Source organism: Prinia subflava, chromosome 2, assembly GCF_021018805.1.
Source record: "Prinia subflava isolate CZ2003 ecotype Zambia chromosome 2, Cam_Psub_1.2, whole genome shotgun sequence".
NCBI classification, from domain to species: Eukaryota; Metazoa; Chordata; class Aves; order Passeriformes; family Cisticolidae; genus Prinia; species Prinia subflava.
This window is the reverse complement of record NC_086248.1, coordinates 30,456,005-30,474,176: the sequence shown is the minus strand read 5'-3', so window position 1 is coordinate 30,474,176 and position 18,172 is coordinate 30,456,005. Positions and strand designations below refer to the sequence as shown.

The 18,172-nt window shown below is 38.8% G+C and overlaps 1 protein-coding gene across 2 annotated transcripts in view; it reads right to left on the bottom strand.

The window, feature by feature from the left end:
• Positions 1 to 18,172, bottom strand: part of KCNQ5 (potassium voltage-gated channel subfamily Q member 5) — a 280,362-nt gene that overhangs the window by 30,803 nt on the left and 231,387 nt on the right. For both annotated transcript variants that reach the window (XM_063389466.1, XM_063389467.1), the window contains exons 6-9: positions 12,716 to 12,826; positions 10,733 to 10,828; positions 7,371 to 7,465; positions 5,808 to 5,834 (exon numbers count right to left, since the gene is read on the bottom strand). In XM_063389466.1, the coding sequence (XP_063245536.1) occupies positions 5,808 to 5,834; positions 7,371 to 7,465; positions 10,733 to 10,828; positions 12,716 to 12,826 (329 nt within the window). The remainder of the gene's footprint in view (positions 1 to 5,807; positions 5,835 to 7,370; positions 7,466 to 10,732; positions 10,829 to 12,715; positions 12,827 to 18,172) is intronic.

The following is an 18,172-nucleotide window of genomic DNA, read 5'->3' as shown; positions in this document are numbered from 1 at the left end:
TTTTCGCTTCTTGGATCCCTGTTCCTACTTTGAGGCTGGTGGGAAATGTTCCTGAAGTCACTGGGTTGTTTTCAGCACAGGCATAAATTGTGTGACTGACAGTGGAGAAGAAAGGTTGGGAGAAGAAGGCTTATGCTTGGGAACACACTGTCTTGGGGCTCTTCTATGTTTGATAAATAACAGATCATGAAGGAGTAACTGAGTCAGAGCACTTTGAGCGTACCCTGACCAAGTATCCTGACCCTGACCCCAGCGTGAGAGTCCCTTTCCTTATAGGATAAAGCCTAGTTCTTGGCTCTGGATTCTTTGTTGCAATAGCCATAAAGATGGTGTTAAAATTACAGAGTGAAAATAATCTTACACTATTCTAGCATCTTGGGACATTCTGCATTCAAATCAATAGCCAGTGACTCCTTTTGGGCCTTTTATACTGATTTAATGCTGGTTGTATCAGCACTGGCTTGTGCATGCTAAAAATCCTTCAAATCTTGCAGCTACTGGCCTATTACATTTTTCTCTTTCACTTTTTCTTCTCACTTTTTACATGGTATCCAAAGGAAATCCTTTGAATCAATGTAAACCTGTTAAAAACCATTGAATATTCATGTATCCCCATAATTATTCACAAACTTTAAGTTGGATGTTTGTCCAAAAGGCAAAAACCATGAGAAAGAAACAGGAAAATAAAATTACACAAGTTTCTAAATCAAAACTGAATGACAATGATCTGAGAGATCCACAGCTGTCTCCAGTTATCTCTGCATTCCTTCAGATGTGTGTCTGTCCATCATTTCCTGTACTTTATATGACTGATAATTTAGCCCAACTGGTTGACATACATTTTTGCTTCCTATGACAGTCTTCCCTGGCAATGATAATCTCTTTGCACCTATCGCTCCTCTGTTCCTGCAGGCTGAAAGTTGTGGAATGTATTCTTATTGATAACACTCAAGCTTTGAAGCATCTTTTAGTGGAGATCAATTACAACTGGCAGCTGTAGAAAAAGAAGCAAATTGCCTTTCTGTATTTGTCTGCCTTCTGAAAGGTCAGTTGTAGGACCTTGTGACTCATTCCTCCCATTGCATGCCCAAGGTGCGTACTTCCCTAGGATAGCAAACGACTTTCTCGTTTTTATTTCTTCGCTCTCAAATTCTGCCTTTACTACCTTCGATTTATGAAGGAATAGGTGTGCAGGGACACTAGAGGTCACTGTAGTTTCACTGCAGAGGGAGCGATCACTTTCTGCTAGTCCAAATGACTGCTCTGGATAAGAGTTTGTTTTAACTGATAAATGCATACAAACCTTTGCTCGCTGTGTTTTCCACGGACCATCTCCCTATACTTTATTGACTGAGCATCTCTTTCCTTCCCAGTCCCACTCCACCCATTTGCCTGCCACCTTCCTACATTTCTGGTCAAGTTAAACTTCTTCTCTGCCTCAGCCTCAGACCTGCAGCACTACTGCTTGCTACTAGCTACAATTTACACCTTGTTTTTCAGCTTTTCATACTGAGCCAATTGGTAGAAGCAAGAATAGGAAGAAATTGAAATGAATCAGAAATAACTGGAGGGCCTGAGGGAGAGGAAGAAAGCTTTGTGTCTTGAGACAGAAAGCTAAAACTGCCAGAAATTATCATCTATGGCAAACAACAGCAAGCAGAGGCACATGCCAATTTTCAGCAGGTAACTACCTATAAATACAGGTGTTGATTCTTCCTAAGCCTACAAGTACTTTTACTGAAATTTAGCTAAGCTGAACAAATGCAAATGCAATGGATAATACTGTGAGACCCGAAGTTCAAGCATTCAGGACTTTGCCACCAGTCTCATGCTAGGACCATGAACTCAAGAAATTTAGTGTTATCGCTCATACACTCAATAAGCAATAACAAGAATTTCAGGCCACAGTATATTATAGTTCAATTGTCAAACAGAAAAAGTAAACATTCAGGGTGTCTGTCCATTTTTTCCTTTTCCAAAACAATTTCTAAATGAAGAGACACTATTTTGATCCCAATTTTCTGTAATCAGTTTGTACTTCTACTGTCTTCTACATTTTTTTAAATAAGTATGAAAAAATGCAATCAGGTTGAGATATGAATCATAGGCTTCTCATAAGATTCATCTATCTTGGAATTATCATTTTTGGTAAGAGACACAGATTCCACAGAATACAGCTGAAGCAGATGCTTAATTTCACATGCATTCCTCTACCTTCCAGTACAGGATGCAGGCACATCATCCACAAGCTGTGTCCAAGGGGATTCTTCTCAAGAACAATTGCACATTTTGACTGTTGTAATTGCCTAGCATGTTATAGCCTAATATTCTCCACTAATGATTAGATGGAGAAATGAACTGCCATGGTTATAAAAATCCTCTTGGACTTGGGGAAAGGGCTTTACCCAAATATTTAACCGCAGTTTTAGATCTCCACAGGGTAATGCATTCCAAAAGTTGATGTCTCAGGCAGAGAAGGGGAATAGGGCTTCATAAAACCACAGCGTGCTGTGCATTGTAATTGTGTGCCTGGATGAGTTTGGAACAACTGGTGTTGCTGCCATTGTGTTAATGGCATTGCAGGCAACAAGCAAAAAGGGACTTACAAGCACTTAAAAATAAATAGGAAACATCATTTGGAGAAGTAAGGAGCTTTAAAGCACTAAGGAGGGGAAGTGAATGAATCATGCACCTGATGTTAGTTGGCATTCTCAAACATCATGTGAATAGGCAGGATGCTGAATACCTATGTTTCCGAGGGGTGTACATCCTGAAGAGCTTCTGTTTATTACTACAAAGCTTACTAGGAGTGATGGGAGATAGAGGATTCTGTTACTAAGCATTCCCATGCTAGATAAGGGGTTAGGTTTTCCACCTCAAGTTAGATATGCATCATTTGCAATTTCTTTTTTTATAGGGTGCATGCAGAGTGTTTACATTAAATCTACTTTTAGAAACAGATATGGTATAGGAGGTGAAAGAATATAATAATATAATTATTATATAATTCACTTGTTTCCCTCATAATATAATTCACTTGTATCCCTCAGAACAGGGCTGAGTTTTCTCATGAAGATCTTATACTGGCAAAACTGCTCCTTATTGCACCAGAGAGAATTGTCTGAGTAGGGAATGCATATTCAACCTCATGAGTTACAAGACTAGATGGGTGACATTCATCCTTTGCAGACACCCAGAGCATGTCCTACACAGAGTTTAAGACTGATTAGGCTCTCTGTATGTCACAAGACTCATCAGTCTTGATCTAGTTTCCTGCACAGGAACTATTTCAGCCATGTTGTATAACTGAACAGAAATAAGTATTGTTTGTTTTCACTGTGTGCATTTGCAGACATTAAGCATTTAACATATAAGCTTTGAAAATAATTTGTACAACTCTAGAACTGATTTATAGAAATATCCCATTTATACCCTGGATACACCAGAGAGGTTGTCTACCAATACTTTGAAAAATTATTAATTGTAAAATTTTGGGAAATACAACATACATATTTTTATTAAAATCAATCTGAAGCTACAGACTCATAAGCACAGCTCTCTCAACTCAAATGCATAGCAACATTTAGTCACCTAATGAAAGGCTGTAGGTCTATACATGACAAAACACAAGAATTAATTTCTGTAAATATAAATCAATTTGGTAGGAAAGAAGATCATGAACTTTTCCCTAACAGAAGTTTTTCTTCACTGTTTTTACAAGAGAATATAGAGCAAAGAGCATGTTCAGAATGCAATCCAATGTACTACTTGTGCAAACATATCTTCATTTAAAGAGTGAAACAAGAAGAAGCTTACTTCACAGTTCACATAGCATCCCATGCAAGTCACTTAGCATTGCAGTGAGAAAGAAGTTAAATAGTCAAGGACAGTTAAGTCACAGTACATTGCAGCAGTTTACATTTACATCTTTGCCACAAAAGACCACATACACCACATGTATATTCAGTGATACAAATATACAGCAATTTATCAGCATAAGAGCAATAAACAGGCACTGACAAAACACACCTTCTTTTAAAAGGCACTGAGTGGTCTGTAGGGTTTTTTAGTGTAGAACATGATCTCAGAAGTTAACAAGTTCATTTTTACATATACACTAATTTGCAGCAGTGCACATATTAGTTGTTTCTGAAGGAGCAAACATCTTCCATTCAGTGAAAATAAAGTGAATAAATCTGGCTAAATTGTTGACTTCTAAAGCCACAATTGTTATCATTGATAGGGAGAACATAACATGTTTTTGACAGCTAGGTGTTTGGGTTTTTGTTTCTTTTGAAATCTAGTTTCTAGTTATTGTATGTAAATTTGTCTTTTTTAGTGCTTGCAGGTACTACTGGGAATAATTTCTCCCCTCTGCACAAATCCCAGTTTTAGAGGGATGTACTCATTTACTGGCAAGTTCTGTGTCACCTTTAAAAAAGTCAGTTCTAAATGTTGCTGTCAAAAGACTAGGAAATACAGCTGGTGAGTGCAAGAAGTTTGGATCAGACTGTAATAGATTAATGAGATCAATATGTTGCTAGCAAGCCTGTGGAGGTAATGTATACAAAAAGTCCCAGAACTGACAGAGCAAATCCTGTCCCCTTGAGTTACAGTGACACGAACAGCAGCTACATGTGCTTGGAGGAAAAGATTGGAGTCAGGTGCCAGAGGAGCTGTCTGGGAAGTGGAATGGGACATGGGTAATTGATGTGAAGACTTCCATCCCTGACTGAATAACCCAGAAGTGTTTGTGAACCACAGTACAACTCGGGGCTGGATGTATTTCAGGGGCTGATGTGTCATCAACACTTTTTTCCTTGCCTTTTCAATATTTTCTGCTGGGAGGTAAAGGCTGCTGTTCTCTGAGCGTGCTGATGCCACAGTGCTGGCTGCCAAACTCCTGCTGATTCCCATCCCTAATGAGTTTCTGAGATAGAGCAATTTCTTATAGCCACTGAGGCCTTTCCTGTCCCTAGGGGTTTGGGCTATCAGTACAGCAAAGACCAGCATTTTGTCCCACTGCCTTAGGACATGCCTCTCCAGAGCTTCATTTACCCAGTCCGTATGCCAAGGCTTGGTGCTGCCAGCTGCAGGCTATCGGAGCTCAGCTGGGATCTAGGCTGGGTGGGAGCCCACCTGCCCTCCCAGCTGACAGCTGGGGGGCTTCCATCAGCAGAGATACCAGCCTGGCTCCTCTGATTGAACTGGGCCGTGGGGGAGTGCAGCCAGGAGGAGGGGAGACACTGCAGTGCTGCTTTTCCCCCACCTCCTATGTCCCAAAACGCTCCTTAGGAGGGGGTGACAGAAAAGTTAGAAAATGTGGAGACATGGCACTGAGGATGCTCCTGCAGGGCAAAGGTGATATCCAACAAATAACAGCCCCATCAAAGGGTCCTCCCTGTGATGGAGGGCTGGTGGGCTTCTTCATATCAACAAATTAAACTGTATGTTTGTAACTTCCACTGCAATTCCTGCACTGATTTTACAGCAGCAGCTGGGACCATGTCCTTGCCCAGGAGCTGGGTCAGGGGAGGCTGGTCCACTGGCTGCTCTGCCACTGTTCAAACTGAGCCCCTCAAAGCTACAGCATGTTAGATGTGTAAAAAATTGCCTATTTTCACCATAGAAAAACTGAGACAAAGGAGCAAATTTCAGCAGCATATGAGTTTAAAGAAATTCCAATTTGTGATTATTATTCATCAACACTTGCAGTTCATTGAACCTACTGTACAGAACCCAAGACATCTAAAAGCCATTAGGAAACAGCAATTTCACAGATAAAAGGAAAAAAAGAAGCTACAAACCTGCTAGAAGATTCCCCTTGTTCTTTTCTTCAGGTCAGGGAGTGGGAGGGAAAAACATACTTGTTATGCAGATAGTAATCACATTACTTAGTTACAGCTGATGTTATATGTATGATAAATGTAAATGGTATGAATGTTAATTGGTGTACAACACACACGTTACATTGCAACCACAAAAACATTCAAGCAAGACTCATAACAACAATGCTTCTGAAAAGAAACTTTTCAGGTTTTTTAACACATGCATAACATGCTCAGTACATACCACTGCAGACTGAGTTGGCAAAGCACTTAGGCAAAATGCATTGCTGACACATATATAACAGAAAGCTGTAGTTTCTTATGAGAAAAGTTATTTCTGGTAAATAAAAAGGTTCAATTTTAGGATAGCACAGGAATATGCTTATTTAAAATAAGAAGTAGATGCACTTTTGAGGGACAGTCATGTTTTAGAATATTTTGGGTGGGATACAGCTTCATTATTTATGTAATTTTCTGTCCATCCATTTATACTAATGTTGCTTTCACCCTGTTTGTTAATGTAAAATATCAATACTTCACATAACTTTTAATCTAAAAGCTCCTTTTAGTGTGGAGCAGTTTGGAATTACAGTTATGGTAATGGATTACTTACGGCTCTGTTCTTGTCAACTCTTTGAAATTCAAAGATCAGCTTTGGATACCCAGCCAAACTTCTTTTTGGCTGAGCTTTTTGGCACACAATTACCTTTTTACTGTCATGTGGATGTTCATCACCCAGCTTTGAGAGAAACCACTAATTCTCTTGCACTGTCTGCAATTAACAACAGTTAAGATGCTTATCAGAGCTTTCCCATAAGGCTCTTAGAGCTCTCCTTTTTGATCTTTATCAAGTGTCTTTTACTTCCTGATCTGTGTCCCGTATTTAATCAGTCAACTTGCTGCCTTCTGCTAAACCTTTTACTGAATTATTGAAAAGTCTTGGGCTGCCAGTGCTCTGTGAATTTGCACTCACACTAGGATATCAAATATTTCCTACCAAACTGTGGCAACAGGTCTTTTGAGTCATCTTCCACTGTCTGTACATATGACTGCATATATAGTTTGTCCTAAGGAAATACTGAATATAGCAGAAGTTATGACAAAAAGGAGCAAAATCCCCAGTGCATTCACCTGCAAAATACCACAAGGAACTCTTTCGTTGGAAAGGTGGATCAGCAGCTACGGCCTTATACAGAGGCATAGGCATAAGCATACCATTGAACCAAGGAACAAGCTCTGCATTAAACTTAATATTTTTCTCCTTAAGGATAATTTGGAATGAGGTGAATCATTAACCGTGATGCATGAGTGGGTTGTTGGGAAAATGTTTCTAATGCCTGTGCATTTCTAAGATAGCTAGCAATGATTTGTATTCATTCCTGGGCTCCTATGTAATATTGATCTGATTTGTTAGTTGAAATTTTTAATGAGAAGACTTGAGAGGACTTAAGACAACAAACCAAGATGGAACAGACAAATACTAGTTCTCTATAAGCTTGAACAGACATCAAAAACAGCACCAGCTGCCATATTTGTACCTACTTTGTAGGGCTGCAGGTATGCAAGGCCTTCAAATGAGGCTTCCAGGTAGCAATGGAAACCGATTTCTCATCAGCAGCATAGCTACGCCAGACACACTACGTGCAGGATATGTGGTAAAAAAAGAAAAAAACAAGGCAAGGGGGAGTAGGGGATGAAACAAAAAATTGAAAAGCAGATTAGTAACCAATACAAGTGGTATCTTTCTCTTATCATTCATAGCACTGATACATGCCTGAGGGGAGGAAGAATACTTTCATAATATCGCCAGGTGGCTGCCACGTTTGTTCGGCTGGCATCAGTAGAATAAAACCGCCAGGAAGCCTGGTATGGGGAAACAATAGAGAAGCACAAAGGAACCAAGAAAATGAAGTGACAATGCCACCGCACTGACTTTGGAGTGAGGGGATTTTCTCAGACCAGGATGTGCTGGGTTAGGCTGGTTCAGGGAATACCAGTACAAACCTACCAAAACTTCTGTGAATCCCAGTACACCCCTTATGCAGTAAGATAAGTGTTTCACTGACTCTGTGAAAGCACCAGAAGATGTTCAGCACATAAAGGTGCTTAGAAAAGGATTGCAGTGATTTATTTGTGACAAGTCCATAGGGGACACCCACACAAACTTGCAGTCTGACGTAAAGAAAATGTCATAATACATTCTGCAAATCATAATGAAAACCAGACAAAAAGCACTTAGAAGAAAAGAGAAGCATTCTCTGTGGTTTGAAACATTGTTAAATGTTTAAAAGCATTAAATGAATAATTTCAAAGGTGAGTGACCAAAGCATAGCATTGAAAATGTATCCATTGTTTAGATTTATAGTGCATGCAGATAGTAAGATGAGCCTCGGTTCTACAAGCTGGGACATGTTCCCTGATGTCAGCATAACTATATTAATTTGTACTAGCTGAGCATCTGTGCTTCCTGTATATTGTCAACCATTAAATGTCATCTATGTATTCTTATATGGAATCTAATACCCTTTGTTTTCCTACTGTATATCTCCCAGAAACACATCCAGTCTTCATTAACAGATGGAGAACCTGTTACTCACTTTGAAAATTGCTTCACTGGTTGATCATTCTTGTTGTCAAAAAATTCTGCATTATTTTTAATTTGAAACTCTTTGGTTTTGGCTTATGGCCAGAGTTACTTGTTATGTTTCTGTCTGCTACATTAAATGGTCTAGTAGGTTCCAAACTTCCTCTCTTAGCTTCTGCGTTCAAATCATTCTCACACTAAATGTTTCTTATAAGCTAAAGAAATTGAGAAAAGTATACCCATACAAAACATTTCACATTTCTACAGCTATATTTAGGTTAAGGCTCTAGCAAACACTCTATCTGTGGCAACAGATGAGTTAGCACAGACTAATTCTACACTGTTATTGATTAGAAAATATACGCTACCCTGATAAGCTAGAGACAATTTAAAAAACCTGGGCATTGTTACAGTGCCCAATGATATGCAGTTCAGACATATCCTGCATTTATGAACATGAACTTTTCTTCAGTCCTTGACCCATTTTTTCCAATGTTTTATTTGCTTTCTCCAGTATTCCAGTCTCACTTACAAACTGTAGATACTGAGTTGATATGTAGCATATTAGTATGAGCATCATCATATACAGTGGTAGTATCTGTCTTCTTGTTAAGTTTATGATTCTGTCTCTAAGGACTTTAATAAAACCAGTTGTAGTAACATACTGGGAACTTGTATGAAGCTCTTGGCCCTTTTTTCCCAGTCTTTCTCTGTATGTCTCATGCTTCATCAAATCCTTTCCCAATTCACTAATACTGGGATAGAGACATCTCGTAATAGTCTGGATTCAGTTTCAAGATAAAGTTTTATGCTTGTCGTATTAAAACATTCAACAGTAATCCTTTCACCCTAAAAGTCACCCAGATTGTCCTTCGTTTTATTCCTGTGTGCCTGTTCTCATATTTCCTATTCTGCCAGGCCTTGTGCCTTCAGAAAATATCTCTACCAGGAATTTTATATTAATTTCTGGATCACTGAAAAGGTTGAACCTGTAAATGAACATGTAAATGCTGAACAGTCGTCCTCATGGGATCCCACAACAAATGTCTTCCTTTCACAATGATTTTGCCCATTGAGAGTCACTCTCCAAAATCAGGCAGCTAGCTACTCCTAATCTATTTTGCACACTGTCGTACTAATAATTTGGTTGAACTGTCATAAAATAATAATAAGAGCTATATCCAAAATGTAAATTTATTATGTGTTTCCTCTGGCAACCAACTTGGAAGAAGTAGATTAGAATATATGTGTTAGAAAATACACCAAGCAGTCATTCTAAACTAGACACAAAAGGAATGGAATTATTTTATTATTAATGGAATTATTGTTAGAATTAATTATTCTAACAAATATTAAATTTGAAATATTTAGTATTTAATAATGATTGAACAGTAATAATAGAAAACATTTATTAACTTTAAGAATGTTTCAAAGGAAGTCTGACCTCTCTGTACTTAGCATGGAACTCCAGCATATTCTACTCAGCTTCTTTATTTGGATTAATAATTTCAAAAATAAAACCCAGCATACATGGCACACATAGAATATTTGGCATCCCAGGAAAATAAACTACAAATCTGGGAGACTGATCCCCCCTTTTTTTTTTTCTGTGCATCAAGTAGAGCAAAGTGTGGTATACAATGATTCTTTAGAGTATTTTTTCAGTTTTAACTAGGACTGAAAGTTAAGGAAAAAGTTAATGCAAAACAGCTGCCTAAAACATACCATGCCACTTTTTGTTGATTTGCACCATCATGTTAGAACAACTTCAGGCAATTTCAGACATTTTGAAATTGTTAGTGCCTACATTCCCAGCTTTTGAATTGACTAATGGTGAAAGCAATTCTCTGGGCAGGACACTTTTAATCTTCACCAAGTATATCACTCACTGAAATACTCTAAACCCAGTAGTAGATGAAAAGTAGCTTAATATAGGCAAGAGCACTATGCTGTCAGTTGGGTTGTCTAGGGATCAATTCTCTTTTTCCAAGAGAATTGGAAAATAGCTTTCTGACTGCAGGCATGCATTTGGCATCCTTGCCTCTGTTTCTTAACATGGATAGAATAACAAAAACTACACACAGAAATGCTATATACGGTTTGTCTTGATAATCTTAAAGGTCTTTTCCAACCTAAATGAATGTGTGATTCTGTATAGAATTATGGCAACACATACCAGTCACTGAACACAGTTATTTCATGAAACTAACCAATCTGTTAATTAATATTTCCACAAAACTTTCCAAATGGAAATAATAAAACTTGCTCCAATATGTACTTTAAAACACCTGTGATTATCTTTTGGTGATTTCATATTTACCTGAATTAGACTTGCAGCTGGATTCCTTCTTTTCTCAAAGTGTTTCTGACGATGCTGTTCCTGCACTTTCAATGCAAATCCTGAGCCAAGGATGCCCTGCAATATCATTTTATCAATGTGTAAGTAGTCTTTGAACAAATATGCATCATCAATTACAAAGATTTTGTGAAGATTTTACACCATATGTTTGCTTCAGATAACACATTTATGACTAATATATGTCAGTAGTAGGCACAGAAGCAGTTCCCCTTTTCCTGGTGAAGCAGGACATTCCTTACATAACATCTGTGGTGCTACCATTGACCACCCATCCCACCCTTTGCCTGGGTTTGTGCTATACTACGTTCCTGCAACCATCAAGGCCACAGAGATAGATATAGATATATATTTATAAAATCAAACAGAGGTATTCAGAGGAGCTTGAGTCAGGAATGAGGAAATGACTGGCTGACAGATATGGACATCAAAGTCCACATCGGCAGTACTTATTATTACTTTTGATTTTAGAAAAGATGGAAAATGCACTTCTTCTCGATCTTTCCCAATAAATAATATCCATTGTTCATTCTAGAGACTACAAAAAAGCTGATTATGAAACTTCTCCTCTTTTAGCCTTTTACCTTTGAGTAAGATAAATTTGATTCTAACTGAATAGATCCAAGGAATGAGGATGTTTTCCTTCTGGACTTGCAAGGAATGTAATACTTTTGCTGGACATGTCTGCATTATAAGGAAGAATATTTCCACTTGATTCTTAGTCAGGATAAAATACTGTAAGAAGTGCAAAAGTTTCTTTATATACCTCTTGTTTTACAGACAGATTCAGCACAGAAGTATTTATGAGGAAAACTAGTATCTGTACATAGATACGACATGAGGGGCAAAAGTTGTGGCATCTTTAATACATAAGGGCATTCATCTTCTCATTGTAATGCTGCTAAGACTAGCTTTCTTGTTAGTGGTGACTAGGTGACAAAAGGAATTAATTACAGTAGATGTCAATAAATGTCAAGGATTCACAAACAGTAATGGGTTATAATTATAATGCATTGTAGTATGTCAAAGATACTGAAATAAACTTTGTAGCTAGAGCAAGAAATAAATGCAGTGCACCAAATGATTTAATGCTGTTGGCAAATGCTGACTTTTAATCTTGGTTTATCTATATGGCTGAAAAGAATGAAGTATTATAATATCCATGTTTTATAGTGATCTATAGATAAAGTATACAAATATTAAAATATCAAAAGACATAGCACTGGAGACAATACAAAAAATAAAAATGTCACTTCTCATTTCATGCTTATTCAAAACTAATTAAAAAAAAAGAGATTCACTCACAAAAATGTGAATTAATTTCTGAAGCTACACTATATTTTAGTCATTAGATAATTCCCATTTCCATTAGTCTCTTGAACACTGATAGAAACAACATAAATAAATGGTAATGTTTATTTACAATTATTCACAGAAAATGATAGTTGCATCTTTTGCATTCAACAACATTTACTATTAGTTGTTTAAGGCCTTCTACTACTCTCTGGTAGCTTGAACATGGATGGCCATACAAAACAAGCTATTAGAAATACCTGATTTTTTTTCACTGTAATCTAAGTTAGAAAAACAAATAATGTGCTTTTATTTTTGTTTTGTTCTGAAAAATTTGAAATAAATATGTAAGTAATATATAAGTCACAGTTCATAACAAAAGGAAGGATTTTCAACTTTCCACAATAGTATGTAACCTAATTTGGGGTTATTTCCCAGTTTTGTCCATGCCAGATAAACTTGTCAAAACTAAAGCAAGGACACCAAACCTTTTCTTTGGATTTTGAATAGCACTTCACTGGTGTTGTTGCAGAGCAAAAAGCCTTAAACAGTTGTTCTTCATGTAGACAGCTCCCTTCAGCTTTTTGTATCATTGCAGTGGCAGGACTTACAGGAGTTTCTATTATTTTTTATGAATTCTGTAGGCATACTCACAGCAGGTAGTGCAAAGAAAGAAATGCCAAGCAGAGCAAATCCTGCAGAAAGCAACCTTCCAAGCCAAGTAAGAGGAGTTTTGTCTCCATAGCCAATGGTTGTCAACGTGATCTAAAAAGAAATGAATGAACAATGTGGTTTACCAGAAGTCACTGACAGATTAGTTGCAGATTATTTACATTGCATGAAGCAGCATTTCCACTAATTAATCCAAGACATCTGAAACACATAGCCGTTTCTCAAAAAAATTGAACATAAATATACTAACATTGACACTTTTCTGTGAAAATGTAATACTGTTTATACTTAAATAAAACTGAAATCAATAATAAATGTGAGAAAAACACCTAAATAAGCAATAAGTTTAAAGCTAATGAAAAATTATCTTGATCTCAAATTTGAGGCAAATGGTAGGAAATTATATAAGTTGGGCAGAAAAATATTGTTCTTTTCCATAGATGTGAAGGTACTTCACCTATTTTCTGCAGGAAAATATAACTGTATGTGTTTGTCTAGCTAAAAAAATATAAATTACATGGAGATAATACTGGAAAAATATAGGAGGGAAGAAGCTGATGCTTGCAGGTGATATAAAGTCAAAGGAATTGCAAGAAGCAGCTGCATTTTCTGCAAACCCACCATCCAAATTGCAGTTTGATGTGAATTAAAGGTTTGAGGTGAATTATCATCTGAAACACAAAAAAACCTAGTCAAAAGCTGGGAGGAACTTTAAGTAAAGTGTCTGGTCATTTCCCCTTCCTCCTGGCAGGCTCAGATATACCTGTGTCACTCCTGACATGAAGGTCCAAAGGTTACTGTGCAGGGGCAGATGCAGAGGTGCCCTGTTGGTACTATTGGGCTGTTGAACCATGTTAGCTCAGACTGCCTGTGGACAGGTCAAAGAGGAAGGGGAGGCAGGTTTTAGTGCAGGAGGGAGGGCTCATCGACCACTGGCCACGGGCAACGCGGCCACTGAGATAATGGTGTGTGGCTGGGGCTCACTGAGCGCATCTTGGAGGCAAAAGACGAGTTTGAGGGCTTTCCCTGACCCAAGGAATCGCCCTCCAGGCTGCTTGCGGCCCAGGAAGCACACCAGTGCCATAGCTGGGCACTGGGCTGGCAGAGGAGCGGTGTCTGTGTGCTGTCACAGGGCTCAGGCCCGTGCGTGGGCAGAGCGCAGCGCTGCCGCGGGCTGGCTGCAGGCTGCGGGCGCGTGCTCCGGCAGCGGCACACCATGGTAAAGGACAAAGATAGACAACAGCAGGCCCAGTGCCAAGGACTCCGGGGCCTGTCATTAGGGAGAACATGTGCATGGAGAATGATTTTACAGCGTGTACCAAATGTGGGCAAGTTCAGGCTTAGCAAATATTCTGGCAGCAACAGATTCTTCAGGAAATTGCCTTCTAGAGACATTATTTTGCTTCCAGCTTCCTCAAAGTTCATTCCTAGGCAAGGCGGCCAAAACAATTCTATTTAATGTCAGGGTCACCACGGGACAAAAGAAGGAAAGTCTTTTGGAAGTAATTAGATTTCAACTATTTAGGACTCTGTAGATAGTAAACAGTGCTTTTAATTGCTCCCATTGTTGGGAACAAGCTGCGAGTGTAATTTACCCTGAGAAAGCCACAGAGACCAAGGAAGAGAGACAAATTCAGGCTGCAGCTGAAATTTCAAGTGGTTATCAAGTCTCAAGTTTTGTAACACTAGCCTGGTCACAGACACACCACCTTGCATGCCTATCAGGTCTCACTCTTCCTTGCTCCTCTTCACTTCCCTGCCCCATCTCCTCTTCTGAGCCTTTTCTGGACTCCTTGGCAAGCCAACGCCACCCAGGAAGGGACAGAAAATGATCCACATTTCTGCGTGGTTTGTTTCTGCTGCTTTGGTCCATTGTGTCAGCTCACAAACGTGCCTAACAAGCTCCAGAGCCTGCACAAGTCAGCGAGAGACTGAGATAAAGTTAGGAGGAAGGAACGTGAGAATGCAACTCTCTCTTTTCTGGCAGAGATGAGCTGGTGCAGCCGTGGTCTTGGCCTGGCAGAGGGGCTTGATTTGTTTGCTGAAGAAGATAATCACAGCTCTTCACATCAGAGGGCAACTATAGAACAGTTTGAGGCTATTAAGAACCCAAGAGGAATGAAACACTTGAACAAATGACTCCTTGAATAAAAGTTCCTCAAAATTTGTTTCCAGGCCAGTTATTACAAAGCAGTTTGGAGCTCTGGAATGAGCCCACTTTCTTGGCTTCCATTCAGCTCCCTATCTCTGCCAGTCACTGGAAAGTACAGAGATATCTCCTGTCTGGGCTGATGAGAGGGAAACAGAACCAAGCGTCATCTGCATATTAATGATATTGCCACCGAACTGTATTCCAAAGAAGTCAGAGATAAACTTCAACCTTTGGGACCTGACATCTGAGAGCAATCCAAAAACCAGAGCAGTCACACGGACTGTATCTCTGGAATTTCTCCAAAGAAAATAACAAGACTCTATTAAAGCCTTTCCCTCAATTCTTCTAGGTAATAAGGACTTAACGGTATCAGTCTGTGATTAAGAATATCAGTGGCTTCTTGCTCACTTTGAGCTATTTTATCTCAGGATGGTCTTTACACGGGTGTATAGGTGTCAGCACCATGCTGTACTGTCTTACTCAACTCTGAGCAAAGGGGTTTGATCTTCATTTTATACTACTTTCACCACACAACTAAGAAAATGTTTTTCTGAGCAACCTCTGGGGTCAAGTTTGGGAATAATTCATTGCATCTTTGTAAGTGCTGCTAGCAAATGACTAAACCATTGGCCAGGCTCTGACTGGCAGAACGCTGAGATTAAGTTAACTGAGCAGGGTGTGGAAAATGACTGGATGTGAAAACATGGCAACGTAAGAGATTTCCAAACATCACTGATAATCATGTGAGAAGCAGACAGAAGTTACAGCTGACATTGTGCGGGTAAGAGAGAAGATACCAAAGTTCAAAGATAACTCATCCTATCCAAAAATGTAGGAGTTGGGCTTGTCTGAAAAGAAACCAAAAAGTCTGGAACCACCAGAGATGTACTAGGGTGTCTGAACAGGGACCACCCACAGGAGAGGCAGCAGCCTGTCCAACAGATCTTTGATGGTACTGTATGCCTATGTTTAAGCAGCTGAATCACACTCCTGCATGGCTAAATGAGCTAGCTGAGTCCTGTCTTTTACATTTTGGTTACTTCCATAAATGAGGGGTCTGGACACACTAGCCAAAGTAGGCAGTGCCATCTGGTCAGGCTCAAACCTCACAATGATGATAGAACATCTGTTATCTCATTGCTGGAGCTAATAAATATGCTACTATAAATGAGATAATATAATAATGAATGTGATGATATAACTTAGATGACTTCAGTTAAATGAGATAAGACTCAGGAGGCCATTCTCTACCCTAATATTTCTTTCTGATGTCATTTTATGTTCTCCTAGCAGTACTTACCTTTTGAATCGTTACCTGACATCACTTAACTGAAAAAATATAGTTTACTCACGCTATCATTACATTAAATGGAAAAAATTTATTGTATGTTAACTTATTTGAGCTAGTCATTGTGACAATGTAACACATTGAAATATGTTTTGTTCCCTAACAGGTCACTGTGGAGTGCCAGAGCCATTTTGTATCCAACTGTAACTATTGGGTACTACTAGGAAATAAAGACTTATTAAGAGAAATTCTGTCAAATATGTAAGAGGGGCAAAAACTTCAGCTGCATTTTATTTTCAGCTAAAGCTAATTAATGTGCAAACTAAATGTCATTATAAGTATCCACAGTTCTAGTTAACATCAGTATATCTCAGAAGACCATGCATGGTTTGGTTTTGAAATACTTAAGGTTTTTTAAATTGACCTTTGTTCCCATATAGTTTTATTATTTTCTTCTGTTAAATGAATTTATCTTCTCTACCAAAGCAAATTTTGAACTTGAGCTCTTCATTGTGTTCTGCCATCTTAGGGAACACTGTGGGGACCCCAACAATATTCATAGTAGTAATATTAACATGATAATTCAATAGCAGGTTGCACAGTACAGCATAAAATTGCAAATACAGTGGAGCATTCATATGTAAATTTGGATGCCATATCCTGCCTTTCATTTCTGTACATAAATATGGGCTTCAGAAATGGAGCCAGTGAAATAACTGTACAGGTGTATGGTCCTCAAATAATCTGAATTAATGAATGGGTTAACTGCAGCATGCTAGTGCTGATCCTGTAAGGAAAACCATAAGTGCCTCTAAAAGATTGAAATTTAGGGTGACTATTTGTGCCTGACTTTGATGCAGCCTTTTCTTTCTTGTACCTCTGCCATGACAAAATTCAGTCCAGAGTTTGCCAGATAATCTGTGGTTCAAGTCAGAACAACTTTTGCAAATAAACAAACCAATGAGACTAAGCACTGATTTCCCCTAAAATGCCATAGAGTCGGTCCTTTTCAAAAATCTGCATGTGGATTACTCTGGCAGTAAAAACAACCATGACTAAGAAGCACATTATGCATTTCCCACATACTGTTTTACATATTGTAAAAAAAAAAAAAATACTATTATTAAAATGGCAAAGATAACAGGTAAGGGGGAACACTGATTTCTAGTAACTTTGCGCACTTGCTTAAGTGCATTAAAAACTTAAATGTATTCATGTCATACACTGGGGAAAGAAGGAAATATATGGAAATATACTATATATATTGTTTTCAGGTTTCTAAATAAAAGTAGTTGTTTTTCCTGCTGAAATCAAGACAAGATTCCTGATTTTCTCCGTTGCACTTCTTATATAACCTCTGAGTCATGCACTTTCACTTCATAGTGTACAAAATATTTAAGCACCGCTTTATACAGTGATTATTTCCTAAGCAGGGCTTTTCCTTAAAAAATAGCAGTCAGCAGGTAGTGGAGAAGCAAATTCTAAAGCAGAGGTCTTGTTCCTGCTGCGAGAGCTGCTCAGGAAGAAGGATCTGGATCTAACATGAGTCTCAGTCAGATGCCAGAGCGGAGCTCTGGGTTTGCTGGGACGTTCTCCTTCCTTGTGCATACATTTCCCCATTCCAGCTGGCAGGTGGGTACAATCCTCTGCTCAGCCCAGACTCCCTGCCTGTGCAGTGCTAAGGCACACATGGCCTTGCAGAGAGGTGGAGGCTGTTTCCTGGGAAATCAAACATCTGGAAAGATCTATTCCCAAGAGCATGGACAGCCACAGAAGGGTCTCTTGCAGGGCCACATCCCCGCTGCCACCCTGCAGGGACAATGCTGTTCTCAGACTGCCAGAGCTGGGGTACTCAGCAGTGAGGACATCAGCATCCAATGCCAGAAGCTTCTGTGTCAATACAGGAAGGTTAGAAAGCTTTAAGGCAAACCCAGAGCTCAGCTTTTGAAAAAACGGGAAACAAAATAAACTACAGTGATGCAAATTAATGCAAAACCTA